Source organism: Chiloscyllium plagiosum, unplaced genomic scaffold (assembly GCF_037043375.1).
Source record: "Chiloscyllium plagiosum isolate Xiang-an unplaced genomic scaffold, Cpla_swu_hap1 HiC_scaffold_7, whole genome shotgun sequence".
Lineage (NCBI taxonomy): Eukaryota > Metazoa > Chordata > Chondrichthyes > Orectolobiformes > Hemiscylliidae > Chiloscyllium > Chiloscyllium plagiosum.
In genome coordinates this window covers 161,248-186,711 of record NW_028270145.1, presented here as the reverse complement: position 1 = coordinate 186,711, position 25,464 = coordinate 161,248, and the positions used below count along the sequence as shown (strand labels likewise).

The 25,464-nt window shown below is 42.4% G+C and overlaps 1 protein-coding gene across 3 annotated transcripts in view; it reads left to right on the top strand.

Moving 5' to 3' along the window:
* The window catches only part of LOC122556847 (carboxypeptidase inhibitor SmCI-like), a 49,174-nt gene that overhangs the window by 15,637 nt on the left and 8,073 nt on the right, over window positions 1-25,464 (top strand). For 2 of the 3 annotated variants that reach the window (XM_043704092.2, XM_087988643.1), the window contains exon 3: window positions 9,689-9,868. The exons of the other annotated variant lie outside the window; for it this stretch is intronic. In XM_043704092.2, coding sequence (XP_043560027.1) covers window positions 9,689-9,868 — 180 coding nt within the window. The remainder of the gene's footprint in view (window positions 1-9,688; window positions 9,869-25,464) is intronic. 3 annotated transcript variants of the gene reach the window in all.

The window sequence follows — 25,464 nt, the reverse complement described above, 5'->3', positions numbered from 1 at the left end:
CACTGCCTCACCTCCTGAGGAGATATTTGTATCTGGATATCCGATGATAATAAAGTCACTGGATTGCTGGGTTCTTGCAAGGCATGAATGCAAACCTAGACCATACAGAGACATTGCTTGCAAATTTTTTTTATTCAGTCATGGGCTGTGGACATCACCGGCCAAGCCAGTATTTATTGCCCACCCCTAATTGCCCAGAGGGTAGTTGATATGTAGGCCAGACAGGGTAAGGATGGAAGATTTCCCTCCTTAAAGGATGTCAGTAAACAAATGGGATTTCCGACAATCAGCAACAATTATTAGACTCTTAATCCTAGTATTCTTTTTTAAATTGAATTCAAATTCTACCACATACCATGGTAGGATTTGAACCTGGGTCCCCAGAATGTTACTTGCGCCTCTGGATTAATAATCTAGTGATAATACTACTCAGATATCACCCCCCCCTGCTTGCAATGAAAATAGCCTTACTTTACCTGTGAAAAGGGAGAAATTTAAAAAAAATCAAAAGTGAGCATTCTCAATGACAACTGTGCAATATGCAAATTATAAAGCAACCCCAAGCAGCATGGTACACATAAAAACATTGCTGAAATGTCTTGCAGCAACATAACAACTTTGTCAACCATCTAATAGGTTTAAGTAATGCGTTCTGCTATATGCCACAGATTCTGTTTAACGCTTCCACACTGACTTTCCTTTCTGTTCAAGTACAGTACTAAGAAATGCTTAAATTTCATTTGAATTATTATAAAGACTGATCTGTCCCATATGCAAACATTTGACATGCTGTTGAATTGGGTAATGTCTGTTGTTTAGCTGCTACAGTTGCAATTTGGGGACCAAAATGGTATTTATAGTGTGCACATATGTGCATACATGAAATAAACTAGGAGAAAGTGAGGAAATGAGTCAAGCTGCATGCTATAATGTTGAGCCATTAGTAGAACAGGAGATTCGACGTTTCGGGCACAGGCCCTTCTTCAGGCCTGAAGAAGGGCCTGTGCCCGAAACGTCGAATCTCCTGTTCCCTGGATGCTGCCTGACCTGCTGTGCTGTTCCAGCAATAAAGTTTCAACTTTGATCTCCAGCATCTGCAGACCTCACTTTCTCCCTGAGCCATTAGTACCCATGCAACCATTTGGTTCTCAGTCAATAGTTGACAGTGTGTGTAAGCTGTGAAATTTGGTACTTTAGTAGTATTTGAGACAAATGATACAATTGATAGGATATTAGAAGACAAATCCATTGTCCTTGACTGGTATATGAGCATCATATTTCTTGTGTCACTACATCAGCTCCTTGGAACATATGTTCTGTCGGTATCTGTCCTCAGTGATTTTTGTTTATGTATTTGGAGGGTTCCCTTGGTCCATGTAGATACTCGATGGCTTTCTGACTTTTCACCTTCTTCATCAAGCTTCTAGTGCAACATTATAAAATCTCAGAGGCTGTGCTCTTGTCTTTGTGCCATTCTTTGCTGTTTTCCAGATACCTTCATCTCCTGAATCACCACAAACTTTGATTCCAGAGTTCATACTCTTCTCCTTAAAGAGGTACAAACTCACTTTAAGGTGCACAGGCTGATTCAGACTGGTGCTTGCTACTCACGATATTTCTCACTACCGAAGCATCCGATAGCACTAACAGTACTCCTGTTGGCTGGGCACTAATCTTATTTAAAACACATAGACAATATGAAGTAGGCGTATTACCTGTGGTAACATTAACATTCAGTGCATAATCACATATGATTCTCACAACTACTTCTGGGGCTATCAAATAAGCCTTCGTTGACTTTTAAGTGGTTTAAATTTGAATTGCTATTCAGACTCGTACCTTATACATTAGATTAAGAGCTTATATAAAACACAAAGCTAATTGACAACCTGTGCTAATTATTGAAATGAGTTGACCCCAGATCATTGAGGTCAGTTGACTGAGTTAACAGCTGGCTATCTCTGCTTCATTGCGATCTTAAGATCATTTGTACAATTCGTAAGGGTGTTCATGATTGAAGGCATAAATTCAGCTTGTGTTACTGATATAGATATGTGATAAAACTTAAATAACCACTAAGTTCCACATTATATGTGCCACTAGCTACATTGCTAAATAATAGTGAAGGCAGTCTAAGATCCACTCTGTTTCAATCCTAAATTTTGAACATGTATGTTTATTTTTCCATGTGAAATTTCAACTGTGCTTATGCAAACAAACTCTGATTTCTGTTAATCATCGAAACAAACACAGAAGGCTGAAGAAATTCAGTAGGTCTGCCCACATCTGTGAATACAGAAACAGAATTAACATTTTGGGTCCAGCATGACTCTTCTTCAAAAGATTGGCAGAAAGCCCACTTACATGGCATAAGTGGCATCTCTGATGAACTTACGCTGCATTACAAAGAGTTATGCGGGACAACCACTAGAAATTCCTGGAAGTTAAACGGCATACCTTCCTAACAATTGTGGAAAAGCTGCACAATTAAAACGAAACATAGTTCAGGAGATGTGATGGAGAAAAAAGATAATTCCAGTTTTAATGTTGCAGCTGCAGGACCCTTATTAAACTGAAATACAGTTGTACCAAGTGAAGGGGGTAAAATGAAAGCAATTTATTGGCTTAGTCAGTGCTCCCAGACAGTTCATTGTTTTTGTCATTGGTGTAAGCTGTGGTTCACTGTCTTTGACCAAGAAGGGTGTGGGTCATGTTCTGTTCCAGCAACTTTGAATATAAAATGTGGACTGGCTATTCAATGTATTCCATATTAATTGAACTTACACAAATGTCAGTTAAGTTACAGTCCTTTTTCATTTTTCTTACTATTTAGATTAAAGTTTGATTAGATTAGATTAGATTACTTACAGTGTGGAAACAGGCCCTTCGGCCCAACATGTCCACACCGACCCAATTTAATTCCAAATTGTCTGAAGTATAATTTTTTTGGATAAATCTCAGACATAAGAGCACAAGCTTTTAAAAAAAAATCAGTTTTCATACATTGTTGTTAAATTCATAATTTTAAAAACATGGTTACAAAATATTTTGTGAGTTATTTCCTTCTTAGTTGAACGACATCATTTTGCTGACATTTATTCCTTTGGAAAGACAGACAGTAATTGAAGAAATGAGAATGAATAAGCTAAAATCATTCGCCTGGAGCGTAAATCAAATACAAATTGATTCCTAATCCTTGCTATCATGTCAGTATTCATCATTACTCCAGCAACCTGCCATTCATCTAATTGGTTGTTTTTAAAATTAATGTTTCACATTGATGCCTATGGATTTGATGCTAGATCAGATTTGTTGCAAAAGACAAGCTGAGTCAAAAGTGATATAGCCTGCTCCTCAGACATGAGTTAAGTTATCTTTCCCAATTTCCTCATGCTAACTGGGAAAGGCATTGATTTGCTGGTCTGCCTCAGCCTCTAATGATTTAGTGATGACAACTATTATGAATACCCCCAATTCCCGATACAGATTCCAGATTCTTGCACAGTATTAAAATGTACAACAGAACATGAGAGATCATGTTTGTAATTCTGGAAACAGCAATCTTCAGCTTTTAATCTAAGTTACCCCTGTGGGAGATTTGTCAGTAAAGTAATTGAAAGCATGCTGTTTTTAACCCTTCACAATAATTATAATTGTTTGTATAGCATTAATATATATCTATATATCTTTTAATGTCTTAAAGTGTCCTAAGGCACTTCACAAAAGACTTAGAATGCACAATCTGATACTAAGCCATAAAAGGTAATACTAGGAAGGTTGTCTAAAAGCTTTTGAATTGAATTAGCTTTATCATCGCAGTGTAACAATGTCACCAACACATTGCCCCAACTTAGGTACTGAGTACCTAGTTACAATCCTTAGTTACAGAATAGAGAAATGAAAAAAAAAGTGACATTACAGCTGTACACAGTATAGATGTAGGGTAAAAAAACAAGAAGGAAAATTTTAAAAATCAGTCTTTTTCCAAGGGCAGTCCACAGCAGACGTGCGCAGGGGTCTCCACGTGGTCTGACCACTAGGCTGCTCCAGCCATATTCCGTGCTGGGCCGCAAGTCACTGGTGTTCCCGCTTCAGGTCACTGACCCCACTTCGGAGGCCGGGAGTCAGAAGCCAGGGCAGAGTGTCCAAGGCCAAAAGGAGCGAGGAAAAGAGAGGAAGAGAAAGAACAGGTGGAGTGGACGAGCTCCAGATAGTGCATCCTACACTGCTGCCATCCCACCGGATTCGGAAACTTTTACGGACCATTTTAAAATAATATACAGAGGCAGACATACTTAGTAAGGGAATTCCAGAGCTTGGGGCCAGCCACTAATGGAGTAACAATTAAAATTATGGATTCTGAATTGACCAGAATTAGGTGAGTGCAAATTATATTTGGAATGTTTATGGGTCCGGAGGAGATTTATGGAATAAAATGGGGCCAAGGCAATGGAGACACATGAAAACAAGGATGTGATTTTCAAAATCAAGGCATTATTTGACCAGCAGCCAATTTGGATCAGTGAGTGTAGGGGTGATGGGTGAGCAGTACTTTGTGTGAGTTTGAACACAGGCAGTAGAATTTTAGATGACCTTAAGTTTATAGAAGGTAGATTGTGACCAGAGGAACATCAGATTAATAATGTTAAGAGGTAGCAAGGGCAGATATGAACAATTTGGCTGAAGCAGAAGCAGAGTCAGATGATGTTACCATGGTCGAGATGGACCATCCTAATGGTGGAATGGATGTCTGTGTTTAGAAACTGATCCTGGCATGAATGTCACAAATAGTCTGGTGCAGACTCTGTTGATAAGGCGAGAAATAGATTTCATAGCTGTGATTGGATTGGATGATCTGACAGGGACTGAAAAAAGTCCCTGGATTCCGTAAGGGTTCCATTCTGGAATTCATTCACATGTCAATTTGTACACAATGCAGGACAATACGAACATTCACAAGTCAGATATTCATTAATTAGGGATCCCCTGTAGTTTGGTATTTCCAATGGTTATTTGAAAGAGACTTTTCTTCATCAATTGCTGGATGTCAGATAAGTAATCTGATATTTTAACAGGAGTAAAGGAGTCAGGAAAGGGGGCAGTAGCATAAAGCCAGGTAGCCTTTATTTACATGTTAGAATTAACATTTTGTTTCTAGATAATGTTGCTGAGAGACAATGGGTTGATTAGAAATAGGTGGGGGCTTGTGTTATGGTGTCGAGGATAAAACCTTGAAGGCCACTAGAGAAAATGATGTCAGAGCAAGAAAAGAAGCCATTTCAAGTGATACATTGACTACAGTGAAAGGGATGAGGATAGTACCAGTGTACTTTCAACCAATTGAAGAACTATGGAGAGGTGTATGAGGAAAATTGACAAAGTTTGAGAAGGGATTGTTTACCTTTGTCATAGTCACCCTGTCACAGATTTGCCACTTTGATAAATACAGTTTTAATACTGTGAGGAGCAAATGGCTGATTGGAAGGATTCAAACATGGAGAAGGAAGAAAGGTTGGAGATAGAACAGCAGTTTTGAAGGATGGTGGGGTCAAAAGTTACTTTCAGGAGAAGTTGATTTTGAAGTGGCATAGGACCATACCTGAAAAGACTGAACAAATAATGGCATTAATTCATGTAGGGAGCAGAAGGAGAATTGGGTAGACAGCAGCTTAGCAGGAATAACACTGAGCAAGGTGGGTCTCATGGTCAAGGTAAGGAGGAAGAGGAAATGAGGTAGATAGGAGCAAAATTAGAGCAAGTTGTGAATGCAGGGTTGATCATAGAAAAGCATATATAAGAACATCCAAAATAGCGGAAGAGGTAGACCATTCAACTTCTTGAGCTTACTCTACCATACAAGAAGATCAAGGCTGATCTGGTTGTGTTTCCAATTCCAAATTCCCATCTACCCCCAATAACCTTTGATTTATTGGACTTGACTTCTGCTTTCAAGATCTTCAATGCCCTTGCCTTCACTGTCTTGTGGACAGACAATTCCAAAGTTGCGCAACTGTCTGAGACAATAAGAAATCCTCATCTCTGTCCCAAAAGGGTGACCTATAATTTTCAAACAGTGCCCCTTGTTCTGGATTCACCCACAAGAGGCAATATCCTTTGTAAGTCAACCTTCTCATGACTGTTCAGATCTTATACACTTCAATTAAGTCATCTTTCATCCTTGAACCAATGGAAAAAAGGAACACTACAGTGGTAGTGGATCAGATGGTCTCAGTCTTACTGACAAAAAAGCCCATGAGCTCTTTGCATTTATTATTTAAGGTGATATTTGAAGAATCAGAAGAAAGACATTTCAGAAGATGTTTTGCAGTAAAGAAGCCAGGGGTTATCTCTGCATTCCAAGATAACCTTATGGATTCTGAATGTACAACAGGAGTTTAATCTTTCAAAATTTCAACTGACCAGCCTTTGACCCTCTGTTCATCCTTGTGACAATCCTGTAACTATTTATTTGCTCAAACACACCTTCATCTTCATTCTAATTTCCATAGGCCCAATAAAACCATTACTCCCTCACTCTGGCTGTTACTCCATTATGCCCCTCAACTCCACTTAGCCAACTCCAAAAGATGAAGGGCTTATGCCCGAAATGTTGATTTTCCTGCTCTTTGGATGCTGCCTGACATGCTGTGCATTTCCAGCACCACACTCTCAACTCTGATCTCCAACATCTGCAGCCCTCACTTTCTCCAAGTTCAAAGGTTGAAGATTTGATTGGATATTTCAGACAACTGATTTAGCCATAAACACAACAGCTACAAGATAGCCAGTTTGATCTCAGCATGAGATAGCTTTTTGGAATGATAGGTGATATTTAATGTAAAAGTCATGGATCTCACCTGGCAACTGGAGAAATAGCAAGAACCCCGCATTACTTCCTTTGGGGAGGGTTTACATGGTCGGTGGTTGACCTTTTCCAAGATCAAGGAATCCAGGGTATGGAAATCCCAGCTCCCGGGTGTTTCTGGCCAAACAGAGGCTGATAGTTAACTGTTGTAGGCAATGCAACTTGGGGGATTGGTGGTAACTGCTGGAAACATACCCACCAGAAATTCAAGATGAACAAGGGACTTGGTGCATAGGTAAGTGAAGGCAGGATTCACAAGAGAGGGGCTGCTGAGGGGTAGGAGGCTGATCACAACAGATTCTCTACTTAATGATGCTGGGCTACTTCAGAGGTGCTGAGGGCTTGTCTGTGAAGGAACACAACTCTCTCTGGGGTGTATGCTAGAAAACCTGTCAGGGTTTGATTTTCCCACAAGGCAATTGGCTGCTCTCTGCATGTTTAATATCAATGATGTTGAGATGAATTTTCTAAGTTGGCACAAATTGTACACTTAAGGTCTTGATTTAGTGGTATGGGAGTCCATTTGTGAGTATTTTACAGTGGAAGGATAATTGTGGGACACTTGGACAAGTGTGGATTAATTGAGGATAGCTGACAGACTCAATTAGGGTTGAACAAACTTGGCTGTCCTTTCTGATGAGATAGCAGACATTTGGTAAGGGTAACGTGGTTGATATGTATATGCGCCTCCAAGAGGCACTTGATAAAGTGTCACAATGTAGACATGATTGCAAGTTTGAATCCCAGGGAATAATAAAGATTGTGGCAGCATGAATGAGTCCATCAGTAGCCACAGGTGAAGTGCCGGAAGACTGGAGGTTGGCTAATGTAGTCGAGAGTATGTTGCTGGAAAAACACAGCAGGTCAGGGAGCATCCAAGGAGCAGGAGAATCGACCTATTTGGCTCCTGCTCCTTGGATGCTGCCTGACCTGCTGTGCTTTTCCAGCAACACACTCTTGACTTTGATTTCCAGCATCTGCAGTCCTCACTTTCTCTAGTTGGCTAACGTAGTGCCACTATTTAAGAAAGGTGGTAATGAAAAGCCAGGGAACTATCGACCAATGAACCTGATATCACGGTGGGCAAGTTGTTGAAGGGAATCCTGAGGGATAGGATTTATTTGGAAAGGCAAAGAGTGATTAGGGAAATTTTGAAGAGGGTTGCTGAGGGCAGAGTTATGGACATGATCTGTATGGACTTCAGTAAGATATTCGACAAGGTTCCTCATGGTAGACTGGTTAGCAAGGTTAAATCTAATCAAATTCAGGAAGAACTAACCAGGTGGATACAGAACTGGCTCAAAGGTAGAAGACAGAGGGTGATGGTGGAGGGTTACTTTTCAGACTGGAGGTTAGATTATAGATGAAACTGAGTTACAGATGACACCAAAATTGGAGCTGTAGTAGATAGTGAAGAAGGTTGCCTCAGTGTACAGCAGTACCTAGATCAGATGGGCTAATGGGCTGAGGATTGGCAGATGGAGTTTAATTTAGGTAAATGTGAGATGTTGCATTTTAAAGGGCGGCACGGTGGCACAGTGGTTAGCACTGCTGCCTCACAGCGCCAGAGACCCGGGTTCAATTCCCGCCTCAGGCAACTGTCTGTGTGGAGTTTGCACGTTCTCCCCGTGTCTGCGTGGGTTTCCTCCGGGTGCTCCGGTTTCCTCCCACAGTCCAAAGATGTGCAGGGTCAGGTGAATTGGCCATGCTAAATTGCCCGTAGTGTTAGGTAAGGGGTAAATGTAGGGGTATGGGTGGGTTTCGCTTCGGCGGCTCGGTGTGCACTTGTTGGGCCGAAGGGCCTGTTTCCACTCTGTAATCTAATCTAATCTATAAAAAGACAAATCAAGGCAGGACTTATACATTTAATGGTAGAGTACTGGGGAGTGTTGCTGAACAAAGAGACCTTGGAGTGCAGGTTCATAGTTCCATGAAAGTGGAGTCACAGGTAGACAGGATAGTGAAGAGGGTGTTTGGTGTGCTTGCCTTTATTGGTTAGTGCATTGAATATAGGACTTGGGAGGTCATGTGTGACTGTGCAGGACATTGGTTAGGCTATTTTTTGAATACTACATGCAATTCTGGTCTCTTTGCTATAGGAAGGATGTGCCCCAAACTCCCCCCCCAAACTCTTTCTTCCTGAGATGTTCTATTAATGTAAGTCACTGCTGTGGTCTCAAATGATCTTTTAATCAGAAGCATTTAAAATGTGCACAGGAAATATATTAGCAGTAAAATAGGATTATCTTTTTTTCTCCAATTAAAAGTGTTTTTTAAAAAATGTTATTTAAATATTTTGTTCCATTTTGTTGAGAAACATATACCCATCTGCAGGAAGTAATCTGAAACTGAGAGGTGATGTGCCTGCGTTTGTGTTTCTTTATTTGTCTCTGGGATCCATGCATTGCTGCAGGGTCAGTATTTATTACCCTTCCCTAATTGCTCTTGAGAAGATGGTGGTAATCTGCCTTTTTGAAACACAACAGTCAATGTGTTGTCGATATGACCACAATGCAGTTAAGACAGGCATTCTGGAATTTTGACTGAGATAGTGGGGGTGAAAAAGCAGGATTTATTTTCAATTTGCAATAGTGTGCAACTTTGGGAGGAGCTTGCAGATGGTAGTGTTCATAGCATCTGTCATTCTGTCTGAAGCGGTGAAGTTGGCGAAAGGTTTAATTGCTTTCACATCTGAAATAAATAGTACATAGCCTCAACTAAATTATTTGTCCTGACTGTTGGTTATTTCTGTGAAATTGAATATAGTAGAAGAAAAGTTTTGTTCTATGATATTAATGATATAAAAATATATACATTTAACAGATCGAAGAAATCCTTGTCAGTTGGAAGCTGATAGTGGACCATGTCGAGGGCTGTTTCATCGGTATTTCTATAATAAGACGACTAAAAAATGTGAACAATTTATCTATGGGGGCTGCCTTGGAAACAAGAATAAATTCAGAACTGAAAAAGATTGCCTAAATGCATGCCACAGGCCAAAACGTAAGTGAGCTCATCCTGAATCATTTTTTGCTTCAAGCTTTTTCTCTTAACAGCTGGTGACAGTTGAAGATATTCAAAAATATTAAAGCTTTGGCTGATACAAGGTACTCCAGCAAAGATATATTCCGGAACTGTGTTACATTTGTAATATTCTGATTTGGGCTTTAGGGTAGAAAGAACTTTGATCTAACATTATAAATTACTTCAACATTTCAAAGTGATTTACAATCCATTGAATATTGGCTGTAATAATGTTAAAAGATGGTAACAAATTCATAAACATCAGTGCCAGATAAATGATTGAATAATCTGTTATAAATATAACTGAAGGTAATGAGTACAACCAAACTATACCTTGGGAGCAATTACAATTATTTTTCATAGCTGGTAACTCCCATTCAGGAAAAAATGCTCCCTGAGAGTATTGGATAAGGACTGATGCTCCGACACATAATTGTTCATTCAAATATATATAAAAATATGATTTAGGAATGTGCCAGTTTCTAAGATGCATTCTCTTCAAGCAATCTGTTAATTGGGAAATCAGCTTTCTTAGTAACATCCTTTACTCTCAATGCTGTTCATGTTTTGTAACCGTATCATTTCCCTGCAAATAGCTTGCAACATAACTTAGCAGGTCTGGCAGCATCTGTAAGGAGAGAAAAGAGCTGATGTTTCGAGTCTAACTGGCCCTTTGTCAAAGCAAGGGTCTAACTGACCCTGTGGCTTTGACAAAGGGTCAGTTAGACTCGAAATGTCAGTTCTTTTCTCTCCTTACAGATGCTGCCAGACCTGCTGAGATTTTCCAGCATTTTCTTTTTTGGTTTCAGATTCCAGCATCCGCAGTAATTTGCTTTTATTGCAACATAACTTGTTGTACCGGATCAACATTGCTGATCAAAAGTGCTGATCTCGCGCACTAATTCAAAATTGCAGGTACAACAAAATTTGTTGCACAGAACTTAAATTTGCAGCCACCGTTAAAACATGAGACTGGAATTAGGCAGCATGGAATGTGGGCAGCATGGAATGTGGCAAAAACTGTCCTGCTCCCAGTAAAATGGGAACCAGATAATGTTACCTCCCATCCATGTGGAAATGAGGGAAGAAACAGCTGCTTGGCGAATGGGAATGCCATGCCAAGTGAGAAAAACCTGCTGAGATAAATGGGGAACTAAGAAGTAGCTCCTGGCACTTAGTGAAGTCACTGCAAGGAGGCTTCAGAAAACGTTATGGTCAGCATGAATGAGGTACCTTACTTTGCTGCACCTAAAGGGTTTGGGACATCTTCCTTTTTCCTTGGAAACCCTACTAACGTTGGCCGTATCATCACATGTGAGGAGATTCAGGTTACCTAATGGCCTTCAACATTTATGTCCCAAGGCAAAGGATGGGTAAAATAGATAGCTTAAACATATACCTCATTACAAGTGAAAACAGGATCAGCCTCAATTAGTGCCATAACAACAGTATATACATTGGGATTACATAACTGTTCTTTCCATTTTGTAAAAATATGACTAAATATTTTGTAGACTGTTTTCATGGTGATACCATCCACTTGCAAACAATACTGTGACTCAAAACCAACCTAACAATTATGCTTCTATCTCGTACAACATTGAATTTTGGGTGGGGCTCAAAACATCTCCTAAAGAAATGTTTGGCTTGCAAGTCAACTAAGTTTTGTGTTAAGAACAAAAATGATGTATTCCACCAATTTCAAAAGATACTCCTCGTGGTCAATCTTTGCGTTGAGTTGAAAATTACGAGAAGTTATTTACCACTTGGTATTGAGCAGGCAGAATGGGCATTCTGTGATTGTTCTCCCTTTTGTTCAATCTGACTGTATTTCTTGCCCATTTCTTACATGTCCTCAGGAGCAGTGAGAGACCTTCTCCTTGTACTGCAAACCTTTGTGGTGATAGTGCTTTTTGGGATATCCACGATATTGAAAGTGATAAAAGGGGAAATGGTCACATTGGGTTTTTTGGAAGGTATCTTGTAGCTTCTGACACTGCCAGATGTTGCTGCTTCTCTGTGGTGAACAGGAGTGAGTGAGTATTACTGAGCATCTTGCAAATGCTGTAGCCACAATAGGTAGATAATGACAAGGGTTGGTCTGAAGTCCAGTGTCGGGGAATCAAATGAAACAAACTGCCCTGTTCTGCTTAGTGTTGAATTTCATTAGTGTTTTTGCAGCCAGGACGGTGATCGGACTTGATAAATTGAGCTTTGCAGATGGGAAAAGGTTCTTGGAGGTTTTGATGTGATCGACAAACTACAGAATATTCAGTCTCTCTTGTGCCCATTGAATCATATGAATGGATCCAGTTAAACTTTAATTCAATGGGACAATCTCAAATTGCAGATGTTGGGGCATTCAGTGATGGTGATGGTGATGCCATTGAAGAGTCTAATTAAATGGCTGGGTTTACTCTTATGTTAGATGGTCGTTACCTTGCATGTATGCACTGGGATTCCCACCTGCCATTTATCAGTCTCAGGGCTGCTGCAATTCAGATCTGACTGCAAATTATCAGAGGAGTTTAGCAGGAATCATCAGCAGACCAATTGATTTTAAGATCGATGAATAGTTATTGCAGAAGCAACTGAACACAGTTAGATTGAGGACACCTTCCAGAGAACCGTTTACAATTCTGTCAAGGCTGCAACTGATAACTGTCTTCTTTTGTTTAAGGTACCACTCCAGCTTCTGAACCTCTTCTTCCTTTTTAATTCCATTAAACTTATGTTTGCTACTGCTTGGTGTCACTCAGGGAATGAAGGGCAGCTTCTCTAATGTTTACATGAGAGCTATGGTGCGGCCTAGAACTAGTTGGCTCTGCTGGAAACCAAGCCAACCATTGCTGAACATGTTATTGATGATAGTTTTATTGTCTCCTCCTTGTAGCACGTTACTGATGAATTGTAAGAAGCTCCTGAGGCAATAAATGCCTACCTTTAGATTTATTCTGTTTTCTCTTATGACAGTGTCATAATATATTACGACTCTCTTTGATCTTCTGGTTGAGAGATATTTGTGAGCAGTAATAGCTAAAATGAAATGTTAGAATTGCATTCACACACATTTGAATGAGTGCATATGTATGATGCTCATTCATATAGATTAGATATTCTCAACAAGTTGTTATATTTCCTATCAACATGTAAGATCGAGTTATCATTCAGAAATTTAGACCTTTAAAAACTTGTGGAGCAGCAACATTTTTGTGCCAAAATGTTTGGCATTGTCATTTTTAGTTTGAGATTTGCTTTGGCATTCTAGGTCTTCCAAAGAAAGAATTGTAGACTTTTGCTCTTTTTGAAGGTAGATGAAAAGCAGCAAAGGGGTGTCAAAAGTCAGCTAGCATCAGGAGCAGCCAGTCCACTTCCATTACCCTCAACATAGATCCATAAGAAAAAAGTGTTTTTTTTAGCAAGCTTCAGTTTGTTAGGAGATTTATTTTGTGTGTGAGGAATGAACATTTGCAAAGTAGAAAAGCAGAGGGAAAAAGAAAATACCTACGCACTACTTGTTTTATTTGGGCTGAGAAACATGGAAATCTGACCAAAAGTTACATTTGGCTCTGATTGAGGACTATTGCACTTGGCAATCGTAACAGTCGGAAAGACTGCAGAACTATTTGCTGAATAAGTTCAAAAACAAGGAGAATTGTTTGAACTGAACTCACTTGGCAAACAATGGTTAGGTTTGAGTTGAAATCAGTATTACAACCCATGCAGCTCAATCTCTGTTGAAAATCACACAACACCAGGTTTAATTGGAAGCACACTAGCTTTCGGAGCGATGCTCCTTCATCAGGTGATAGGAGTGTCACTCCGAAACTAGTGTGCTTCCAATTAAACCTGTTGGACTATAACCTGGTGTAGTGTGATTTTTAACTTTGTACACCCCAGTCCAACATCGGCATCTCCAAATCAATCTTTGTTGGTGTGACCTGAAAGGTTAGGGAGAAACCAAAATTACAGAGGTTTAAATGAATAGCAACAACAGACTATGTATACCTGTCCACAAGGTGGTTGGTATGAGCATGAATATTAAACTAGTGGCATATGGTTGTAAGTCAATTTTTGTGACAGGGTTTAAAAATTAATTAGGTCAGTCTTTCAAAACTATGGCTTTTAAACAAATATGTGTCAGCAAGAGCATGTTACTGTAAAGTATGAATGGAAGTTTGTTTATATTGGGGTTTTTTAAGGAGAGAGAAAAAATTAAGCCATTAGAATCTATGCTGAGCAAGGTTTGTTTAATTTAGTGAAAAAGTTTGTGTATTCAGTTCCAAGGATTGGGGTCAGAAACGAGTATAGATTGTCCGAGAAAAGGTGAATGTTACCTCAATGAGAATTTAGTGAAACTTTCAGGCTATGATTGTTTGTATAGAACTCTGCTGATTGTTGAAAGTCTAACTACTCAGTTGTGTAAGTATTCCAAGGAAAAGCTCCCATAACAGGAATTGAGTAGAAGTAATAAAATCAAATTTACAGATTGGACAGGGAAGGGGAATTTGATTAACTGTAAAAGTGATGAATTTGATGATTGGATAGAATTTTACTTTGCTCTGGATTTTGAAATCATTCAAACTGTTATAGTTAACATTTGTTTTTTTTATTATTTTTGTATTTATTTTGTGCGGTAAACTTCTGTTTTATTGTTGAAACTAAATCTGCAACCTGGTATGCTTATGATTTAGTGAGTCTAACATATCTTAAAAAAAAAGGAAATATGACCTATCAAGCCAGATTTCATTCTGGGTTCTGACCTGTCCAGTAGTAACATTAGCTGGGATCAAAGCACTACACGATTGATCTTCTCCATCCTATCATTCATTGTTCTATCAGTTTAGCAAGACAGCAGATATGTGTGTTCCTCATTAACTTGGTTAATGCCCAAAGTACCTTCCATAACCTTCCTTCGCCTATTCATGTGGAATTACTACTTATTCAATTGTACATCTTAGTCAATGATTTCTACAGAGGCATGACATTTCAAGAATAGAAATATTTGTAAATATTTCTATTGAAGTCCTCGAGGAGAAAGTGAGGTCTGCAGATGCTGGAGATCAAAGTTGAAACTTTATTGCTGGAACAGCACAGCAGGTGTGGGCGCAAGTGTTGCACCTCCTGCGCAAGTGTTGCACCTCCAGCTTTCCGTAGAGACCACTCCCTCCGCGACTCCCTTGTCAGATCCACACCCCCCACCGACCCAACCTCCACTCCCGGCACCTTCCCTTGCAACCGCAGGAGATGCAACACTTGCGCCCACGCCTCCCCCCTCACTTCTCTCCAAGGCCCCGAAGGAAACTTCCATATCCGCCACAGATTCACCTGCACCTCCACCCACATCATCTACTGCATCCGCTGCAGCCGGTGTGGCCTCCTCTATATTGGGGAGACAGGCCGCCTACTTGCGGAGCGATTCAGAGAGCACCTCTGGGCCACCCGGTCAAACCAACCCAACCACCCTGTAGCACAGCATTTCAAATCCCCCTCCCACTCCACCGAGGATATGCAGGTCATTGGACTCATCCACCGCCAAACCACAACAACGCGACGGTCGGAGGAGGAGCCTCTTATCTTCCGACTGGGAACTCTCCAACCACAGGGGATGAACTTGGACTTCACCAGTTTCTTCATCCCCCCTCCCCCCACCTTGTCTCAGCCGAATCCCTCCAGCCCGGCACCGCCTTCCTGACCTGCAGTCTTCTTCTTGACCTCTCCGCCTCCATCCTACTCCGACCTATCACCCTCACCTTGACCTCTTTCCACCTACCACATTTCCAACGCCCCTCCTCCAAGTCCCTCCTCCCTACCTTTTATCTTCTCCTGCTGAACACTCTCTGCTCATTCCTGAAGAAGGGCCTGTGCCCGAAACGTCGAATCTCCTGTTCCCTGGATGCTGCCTGACCTGCTGTGCTGTTCCAGCAATAAAGTTTCAACTGTTGAAGTCCACATTGATGCCCTGGGGTTGAAGTGTTCCGAGGCGGAAGATGAGGCGTTCTTCCTCCAGGCGTCTGGTGGTGAGGGAGCAGCGGTGGAGGAGGCCCAGCACCTCCATATCCTCGGCAGAGTGGGAGGGGGAGTTGAAATGTTGAGCCACTGGGCGGTTTGGTTGATTGGTGCGGGTGTCCTCGGCAGAGTGGGAGGGGGAGTTGAAATATGGAGGTGCTGGGCCTCCTCCACCGCCGCTCCCTCACCACCAGACGCCTGGAGGAAGAACGCCTCATCTTCCGCCTCGGAACACTTCAACCCCAGGGCATCAATGTGGATTTCAACAGTTTCCTCATTTCCCCTTCCCCCACCTCATCCTAGCTTCTAACCTCCAGCAACTCGATCCCTGACCTGTCCGGACTTGTCCGACCTGCCCAGCTCCTTTTCCACCTATCCACTCCACCCTCTCCTCCCTGACCTATCACCTTCATCTCCTTCCCCACTGGCCTATTGTATTCTATGCCACTCTCTCCCCACCCCCACCCTCCTCTAGCTTATCTCTCCACGCTTCAGGCTCTCTGCCTTTATTCCTGATGAAGGGCTTTTGCCAGAAACGTCGATTTTGGCTGACCTCGGATGCTGCCTGAATTGCTGTGCTCTTCCAGCACCACTGATCCAGAATCTGGTTTCCAGCAGCTGCAGTCATTGTTTTTACCTCACATTACTTCTGTCTAGCCGTGCTGTTTAACATTGTTGTAAAACCAGGAAGTTTGTCACAGTTATCACCAGGGCTTGGTCAAGTCAACAGACATACATAGTTCTGACTCAGGCAGCACTGGCACAGTAATTCAAGGGTAGCCTCGAATTCCAATTCAGGTTTGGACACAGTCAGTCAGGCACGTGGGGCAGTCAGAGTCAGGATCCTCTCACATGTTAGAGAGCGCACCACCATATTGGAGTCTGTTTCCTACTGGAATGGGAGAGAGGCAGATCTTAAGGGAGATGAAAGTGGTTGGCCCAGCTGCTACTCTTGATGCAGGAGGAGAGATGCCCCGAGTGAGGGAGTAGGCAGCATGGTGGACATCCAGGGCTAGTGGTGTTGAGGGAGTGACAGTGAGTGAGGACAGCTGTTGCAGGAATAGTGAGAGCGATAGAGAATGGGAGGTGGGTACAGTGACAGAGAGAGTGTTAATGTGAGATATCAGAGAGAAGATGTTGTCCCTAATGCTGGCAAAATGGAGCAGGTCATTGACCTTCTTGGAGACATGGAGTTATACAGCATGGAATCAGACCCTTTAGTCCAAACCAGTTCCTGCTGACCATCATGCCCACTCAGCTAGTTCCAGTTGCCCTCAATTGGTCCTTATCTCTCTAAACCCTTCCCATCCATATACCTATCCAAACGTTTTTTAAATGTTGCTATTGAACCTGCCTTAGCCACTTTCTCTGGCAGCCTATTCCATATATACACCACTCAATATTAGCCTGAGTTTCTTGTCTTACTAATCATGTGAGATTTTCAGTACCCCACCACCTCCCCCTTCTTCATATAGACTTGTGCATTCTCGGGCGGTTACCTTGGACCAGGTTGGTTAAAAACAATGACTGCAGATTCTGGAAACCAGATTCTAGATTAGAGTGGTGCTGGAAAAGCACAGCAGTTCAAGCAGAGGAGCAGGAAAATTGATGTTTCGGGCAAAAGCCCCAGACCTCCCAAAATCTTCCAGAACATACAGAACCTCATCACCTCAGGAGATCTCCCACCCACAGCTTCCAACCTCATAGTCCGGGAACTCTACACTGCCCGTTTCTACCTCCTTCCCAAGATCCACAAGCCTGACCACCCTGGCCGACCCATTGTCTCAGCAAGCTCCTGCCCCATTTAACTCATTTCTACCAACCTCGACACTGTCCTATCCCCCCTAGTCCAGGAACTCCCCCACATACATTCGAGACACCACCCATGCCCTCCAAGACTTCCGTTTCCCCGGCCCCCAACGCCTCATCTTCACCACGGATATCCAATCCCTCTACACAGCCATCCTCCATGACCAGGACCTCCAAGCCCTCCATTTCTTCCTCTCCCGATGTCCCCAACAGTACCCTTCCACCGACACTCTCATTCGTTTGGCTGAACTGGTCCTCACCCTCAACAATTTTTCCTTCAAATCCTCTCACTTCCTCCAGACCAAAGGGGTAGCCATGGGCACCCGTATGGGCCCCAGCTATGCCTGTCGCTTTATTGGCTACGTAGAACAGTCCATCTTCCATAGTTACACTGGCACCACTCCCCACCTCTTCCTCCGCTACATTGATGACTGCATTGGCGCCACCTTGTGCTCCTGCGAGGAGGTTGAGCAATTCATCAACTTCACCAACACATTCCACCCTGACCTTAAATTTACCTGGACCATCTCTGACACCTCCCTCCCTTTCCTGGACCTCTCCATCTCCATTAATGACGACCGACTTGACACCGACATTTTTTACATACCCACCAACTCCCACAGCTACCTGAATTACACCTCTTCCCACCCTACCTCTTGCAAAAATGCCATCCCGTATTACCAATTCCTCCACCTCCGCCGTATCTGCTCCCAGGAGGACCAGTTCTGCCACAGAACACACCAGATAGCCTCCTTCTTTAGAGACCACAATTTCCCTTCCCACGTGGTTAAAGATGCCCTCCAACGCATCTCATCCACATCCCGCACCTCTACTCTCAGACCCCACCCCTCCAACCGTAACAAGGACAGAACGCCCCTGGTGATCACCTTCCACCCTACCAACCTTTGCATAAACCAAATCATCCGTCAACATTTCCGTCACCTCCAAACGGACTCCACCACCAGGGATATATTTCCCTCCCCACCCCTTTCCGCCTTCCGCAAAGACTGTTCCCTCCATGACTACCTGGTCAGGTCCACATCCCCCCAACAACACACCGTCCAGTCCTGGCACCTTCCCCTGCCACCACAGGAATTGCAAAACATGCACTCACACGTACTCCCTCATCTCCATCCAAGGCCCCAAAGGAGCCTTCCACATCTATCAAAGTTTTACCTGCACATCCATCAATATTATTTATTGTATCCGTTGCTCCCGATGCAGTCTCCTTTACATTGGGGAGACTGGACGCCTCCTAGCAGAGCGCTTTAGGGAACATCTCCGGGACACCCGTACCAATCAACCACACCGTCCTGTGGCCCAACATTTTAACTCCCCCTCCCACTCAGCTGAGGACATGGAGGTCCTGGGCCTTCTTCACCGTCGCTCCCTAACCACCAGATGCCTGGAGGAAGAACGCCTCATCTTCCACCTCGGAACACTTCAACCCCAGGGCATCAATGTGGACTTCACCAGTTTCCTCATTTCCCCTCCCCCACCTCACCCCAGTTCCAAACTTCCAGCTCAGCATTGGCCCCATGACTTGTCCTGCCTGCCTATCTTCCTTTCCACCTATCCACTCCACCTTCCTCTCTGACCTATCACCTTCATCCCCACCCCCATTCACCCATTGTACTCTTTGCTACCTTCCCCCACCCTCCTTTCTGACCTATCACCTCCATCCCCACCCCCATTCACCTATTGTACTCTATGCAATTTTCTCCCCACCCCACCCTCCTCTCATTTATCTCTCCACTCTACAGGCACCCGGCCTCTATTCCTGATGAATTGGCTTTTGCCCGAAATGTCAATTTTGCTGCTCCTCGGATGCTGCCTGAACTGCTGTGCTTTTCCAGCACCACTCTAATCTTGGACCAGGTTGGCATGGTCTGGTGCATTGACCTCCACTATTGGTCTTGGAGAAAGTTAATGTCTTGCTTGTACACCAACCCCTCCACCAGGACCTCCAGCTTCCTCCCTGCAAAGGAGGGCCATTCTCTCCCTCACACACGCTCTTTCCCTCACAATCTCTCTCTCTCTCTCTTCCCCTCCTCTGTCCAACTCCATCTCTCTTTGGAAGCCAGCTACAACGTGTTGACTGCAACTCTTCAGGTGGCTGTGGCCTCTGCAGCATCTCTTTCTAATCTCCTTGTCGCATCTTCCCACAAACTGCTCACTGCCTCAGTCCTCTGACCCATGTGGAACCTGGTCCTCCAACCCACTCAGAACCTCATACCCTGGTCTGCTTGCCACCCCAGCCTGCTTCCCCTCACCTGGCCAGCAACTATCTTGCCATCCCCCCTGCCCCTTCCCCCAGCAGAGTCTCTGCTCCTGGTGTCCAGGCCTCAGACACAATACAGTAATAGGTCAAAATTTGCACAGCTCATTGCTCTTCCACACGGGGGCTGCTTCTCTCCTGGGTTGGCTGCTGATATGCTGTCTGATTGGAGACTCTGTCCCATGTACTTGCCTGTATTTGGAAAAGTGGCCTCAGGCCAGGGAGAAGCCTAGAGCCCACAGGCTGCCTGTTAGTCAAGCCTGGTCTGCAGTACTCAATTTAACTTTCAATTTAAACTACAGCCTGAATTCTTAGAGGTCTTTCAGCCTGATTACAAAGGCATTCCTGGCATAAGATAGTTTTCACATATCTCTCAGCCTGTATTAACTTGATCACAGTAAGCAGAAAAGAGTACAGTCGGTTCTGATATAATGCGATAGCTCTGTTCTCATGCGAATATCACTTCCTGGTTCTCTAAGATGTCAGGCATTTGTAGGAGTATGCTTTTCCCTTTTAATTTACTAAGTTTATAACTCCCTAGTATTAAAGCAAGGCAATGTGTTTTATGTGGATGCTTGAAGATATCTGGTATCGCCTCCTGATGATTAATATTATCTCAAATGTCAAATTGATATATCAAGATGTTCTGGAGAATTGAAGAATCTACCAATATATTTTTGTTAATACTGTAGGTACTTTGAACATAAACCTTAAAAATAACAATAGACTACAAGTTGTTTCAACAAAATCTACACAGATTAGTATAAAAATCAACCAGTGTGTTAAAACTAGGGTAACAAGATACACATATAAGAATTAACATAGTAGATTAAATCAATACATATAAAAGGTCAAAATAATGACAAAAGTTCTAAAATATTTACACAGCCTAATTTCAACCTTTTTCTGTTACATACTTTAAAAGAAGGTAGTTGATACTTCTTAAAGTAGCCTGGGTTGAAAAGTAAGCCAATTGGAAACATGTCTGTTTCAAGCTAAAGCTGTTTCGCCTCCAAATGTGCTCACATTTGTTTGTGAACCAGATGGGTTACCCCAACAATTCACAATAGTTTCATGGTTATCATTAGACTCCTAATTTGAAACATTTAATATATTCAAATTCCACCGTCTGCCACAACAGGTCCCGAGAACACTACCAGCCTCTCTGGATTAATAATCTAGCAATAATATCCCTGGGCCCTCACCCCCGTTTCTTTCATGCGAACTTTTATTTTCACAGAGGGGCCTTATTGAATGTCTAGTCTGAATGGCAGCTCCTCCAACAGTGCTGTGCTTCCTCCATCCCGTACTGAGATTGTTGTGCATTTGTTCTGGAGTGGAGTCTGAAGCTGTCGCCCTGTAACTCAGGCCCACCTGTTCGGCCATGGCTGTCAGTGAGTGTTGTAGTTTAAGACATCAAAGAGGTTATATGGAGATTTCATTCTCTCAATAGGGAAACTATTCATATACACTGAAGGCAGGATGGAGATAGGGCAACAACTTCATAGTTCAATTCTCCAACTTTTCCTCCATGCAAGCGTGGATGCAATTCCCCATAAACTGCACATAAATTCAAAATCTTCACATATCTCTTAGGCATTGCAATATGTTTAGATCATATCTGTTGGGTGTTAGATGCAGTAATAAGTTGGTAATAGTACCGTACATGACTGCCAGACCGCCCCCCCCCCCCCCCCACTTCTGTTGCACTACTTTACATGGTGCTGTTGGCTTTCATATGATCAAGCAAAAGAGCTGAGGAATTGTGGAATCTGATGGATGATATATAGCAAAATAAATCCTGATATTTGACCAGTTTTATATGCATGTTCAGCCACCTGAAATAATGTTGCATTTTTAAAAGAAATTTGCTCATTCTTTGAGAGGGAAATGTCATGATTCTTTTAATCTGAAGATTCATAAAGTTTCATTGAAATGGGTGGAATATTACAAACCATATTTTCATACCACAATAGTGATTTATGTTTGGTACTAAGAAATGTAATGTAAGATATTCTTGGCCTTGTACTTTAATCAGTTTGAGCTGTCTCTGATACTAATTTATTAGTTTCGCGGATCAGACAGCAGATTAAGAAAGGAATGAGTTCAGATGCTGGAAAACATACCGTTTATCTCATCATTTCATCAATTTAGCAATTCAAGGGAAGGGATGCTTCAGCACATTCTTCAACTGCTCTCCCAACTTAGTCTGGGTCATGACATTAATAACAAGTGCCTGTGCAGCATCTCAGGACGTGGAAATCATTTCACAGATTCCAGATTTGTTCCAGTTCTTTCCACAATTCTTTTCCATGTGTAAGTAAGTGAGAAATAAAAAAAAAGGGGGACTTTTTGGGTTACCAGGGGCTCTGTCATTTTTGCCCACAGGCCTTTCTTTGGGCATTGAGCACCACCAATGGTGCTCACTGCAGCTGCCACAGGGAGGCTGCCTCCATGAAGCTGGTGGCTGCTCAAACCCTGCCATCAATGAAATAGCCAGCAGCAGCCATGTAAAACGGACCGATCTGCCTCCCTGGGAAAGGGCTGCTAGTGGGAGTGATGGCATCAGGTAGTCCTCCTGAGCTGCTACTTCCCCATTCAGTCACCCAGCGACCTCCACCATTATCTGCTTGTACTGAGGTTGGAACTTGCGAAATAGTGCACGGAAACATTTTGAAATCTTGTATTTAAAAATAGATTGTCCTGCATGTGGTTGAGACTCTCCTGAACTTTTCAATATTGTTCACTATAGGTTATATACACTTGCTTGAGGGTAGAAAGATCTTGTTTTCTTCTTTCCCAGGAGCTCTGTCTTTTCTTGCATGCCCAATGTGTTTAGTATTCAGACATGAAATCATCTCTTGATAATGTATTGGCTTCTCTCCTCCTCTTCCTCTTGTGGAGGTGAAACCACGACTAGGTCAACCATGATCCTGTAGAATGGTGCAGTAGATTTGATGGGCCAAATGGCCTACTTCTGCTTCTAACTCCTGTGTTCCTATATTTTCAACTTTGCATGTGTTCTGCACCTTGAAACTTTGCTTTGGTTTCTCAAAAAGAAGAATTGCTCCCCATCTTGTGGGGTGTTTGTGTTTCCACACTGTTGTTAATTATCACTGCTGTTAATTCAGCTTCTTTGACGTACATAAACCAATTATGTTATCACTGCTTAATATTTCAAGACATTCACACACTGTTGGCATTATTGACAGCCAAACACCCATTTATAATCAGTCTGTTTTTAAGTATTATGGCACTTCCGAATGGCCCTGACATCCTGAGGTGGATCTTGAGCCCAGATCTTCTGGCCTAGAAATAGGAACACCACCATTGCACCACAAGCCCTTTATTGACTGTAGACATGGAGATGTTAATATATTTGCAAGCTGGGACTCACTGTGGATAATTTTCACCTGGATATTTGAATGAGGTAGGAATCAATGCTGGTAGAGATGCTATCTGTTATAGTATTTGCTTGCCTCTCAACACCATCAAAATCAACAAATATACATAGTTTACTCAATAAACATGATCGTTTGAAAGATATTTGAGCAATAATTTCTAATGCAACATTTAAAAAGTTAAATTGCTTGCAAATGTGGACTGATTAGCAAAACACACCTGTAGCTTTTAACCATGCTTTTTCACTATTCTACTTAGAAACCAGACCCATTTTTAAAATCTTGTTTGAAATTTCACACTTCCTTGCATACTCTTGTTTGTTAGAATGCATTGCAGGTGATTGCAAGTGATGATGTAAAAAGGTAAACAACAAACTCATTGGTGAGTAAGTGGACATAGTAGTGCACTATTTCAAACAAGAGGTGGAGTAGTAAATGGCCCTTGTTATATTTTTATGTGTGAAATAGTCAGTGCCAGTGAGCAACATCCATGCTTGAAAAATGTTGAATCCTAACTTGTACATGTATTTGGAAAGGCAAGGACTGATTAGGGATAGTCAACATGGCTTTGTGCGTGGGAAATCATGTCTCATGAACTTGATTGAGTTTTTGAAGAGGTAACAAAGAGGATTGATGAGGGCAGAGTGGTAGATGTGATCTATATGGACTTCAGTAAGGCGTTCAACAAGGTTCCCCATGGGAGACTGATTAGCAAGGTTAGATCTCATGGAATACAGAGAGAACTAGCCATTTGGATACAGAACTGGCTCAAAGGTAGAAGACAGGAGGTGGTGGTGGAGGGTTGTTTTTCAGACTGGAGGCCTGTGACCAGTGGAGTGTCACAAGGATCGGTGCTGGGTCCTCTACTTTTTGACATTTACATAAATGATTTGGATGCGAACATAAGAGGTACAGTTAGTAAGTTTGCAGATGACACCAAAATTGGAGGTGTAGTGGACAGCAAAGAAGGTTACCTCAGATTACAACAGGATCTGGACTAGTTGGGCCAATAGGCTGAGAAGTGACAGATGGAGTTTAATTCAGATAAATGCAGGTGCTGCATTTTGGGAAAGCAAATCTTAGCAGGACTTATACACTTAATGGTAAAGTCCTAGGGAGTGTTGCTGAACAAAGAGACCTTGGAGTGCAGGTTCATAGCTCCTTGAAAGTGGAGTCGCAGGTAGATAGGATAGTGAAGAAGGCGTTTGGTATGCTTTCTTTTATTGGTCAGAGTATTGAGTACAGGAGTTGGGAGGTCATGTTGCGGCTGTGCAGGATATTGGTTAGGCCACTGTTGGAATATTACATGCAATTCTGGTCACCTTCCTATCAGAAAGATGTTGTGAAACTTGAAAGGGTTCAGAATAGATTTACAAGGATGTTGCCATGGTTGGAAGATTTGAGCTATAGGGAGAGGCTAAATAGGCTGGGGCTGTTTTCCCTGGAGCGTTGGAGATTGAGGGGTGACCTTATAGAGGTTTGCAAAATTATGAGGGCATGGATAGGATAAATAGACAAAGTCTTTTCCCTGGAGTCGGGAAGTCCATTACTAGAGGGCATAGGTTTAGGTGAAAGGGAAAAGATATAAAAGAATCCTAAGGGACAACTTTTTCACACAGAGGATGGTACGTGTATGGAATGAGCTGCTAGAGGAAGTGGTGGAGATGGTACAATTACAATACTTAAAAGGCATTTGGATTGGTATATGAATAGGAAGGGTTTGGAGGGATATGGGCCGGGTGCTGGCAAGTGGGACTAGATTAGGTTGGGATATCTGGTCGGCATGGACAGGTTGGACTGAAGCATCTGTTTCCATGTTGTACATCTCTACGACTCTGTGACTCTATGGTTCAGGCCATGTTTCCAACATTCTTGGTGGTCATATGAAACAGGCACTTGGTCTGATGTTAAATAGTCATTGTCTGTTATAAAGCCAATTTTGTGAAACTGAGAGGCAATGAATATGACAAATGTTGGGTCCTCTCAATTCAAATCTTCAATAGCTGCTATTCATAAACATAGGGGTATTTAGTACCAATGAATGTAAAAAATCTCCTCATGCAGCTAGGAGGAGCAGA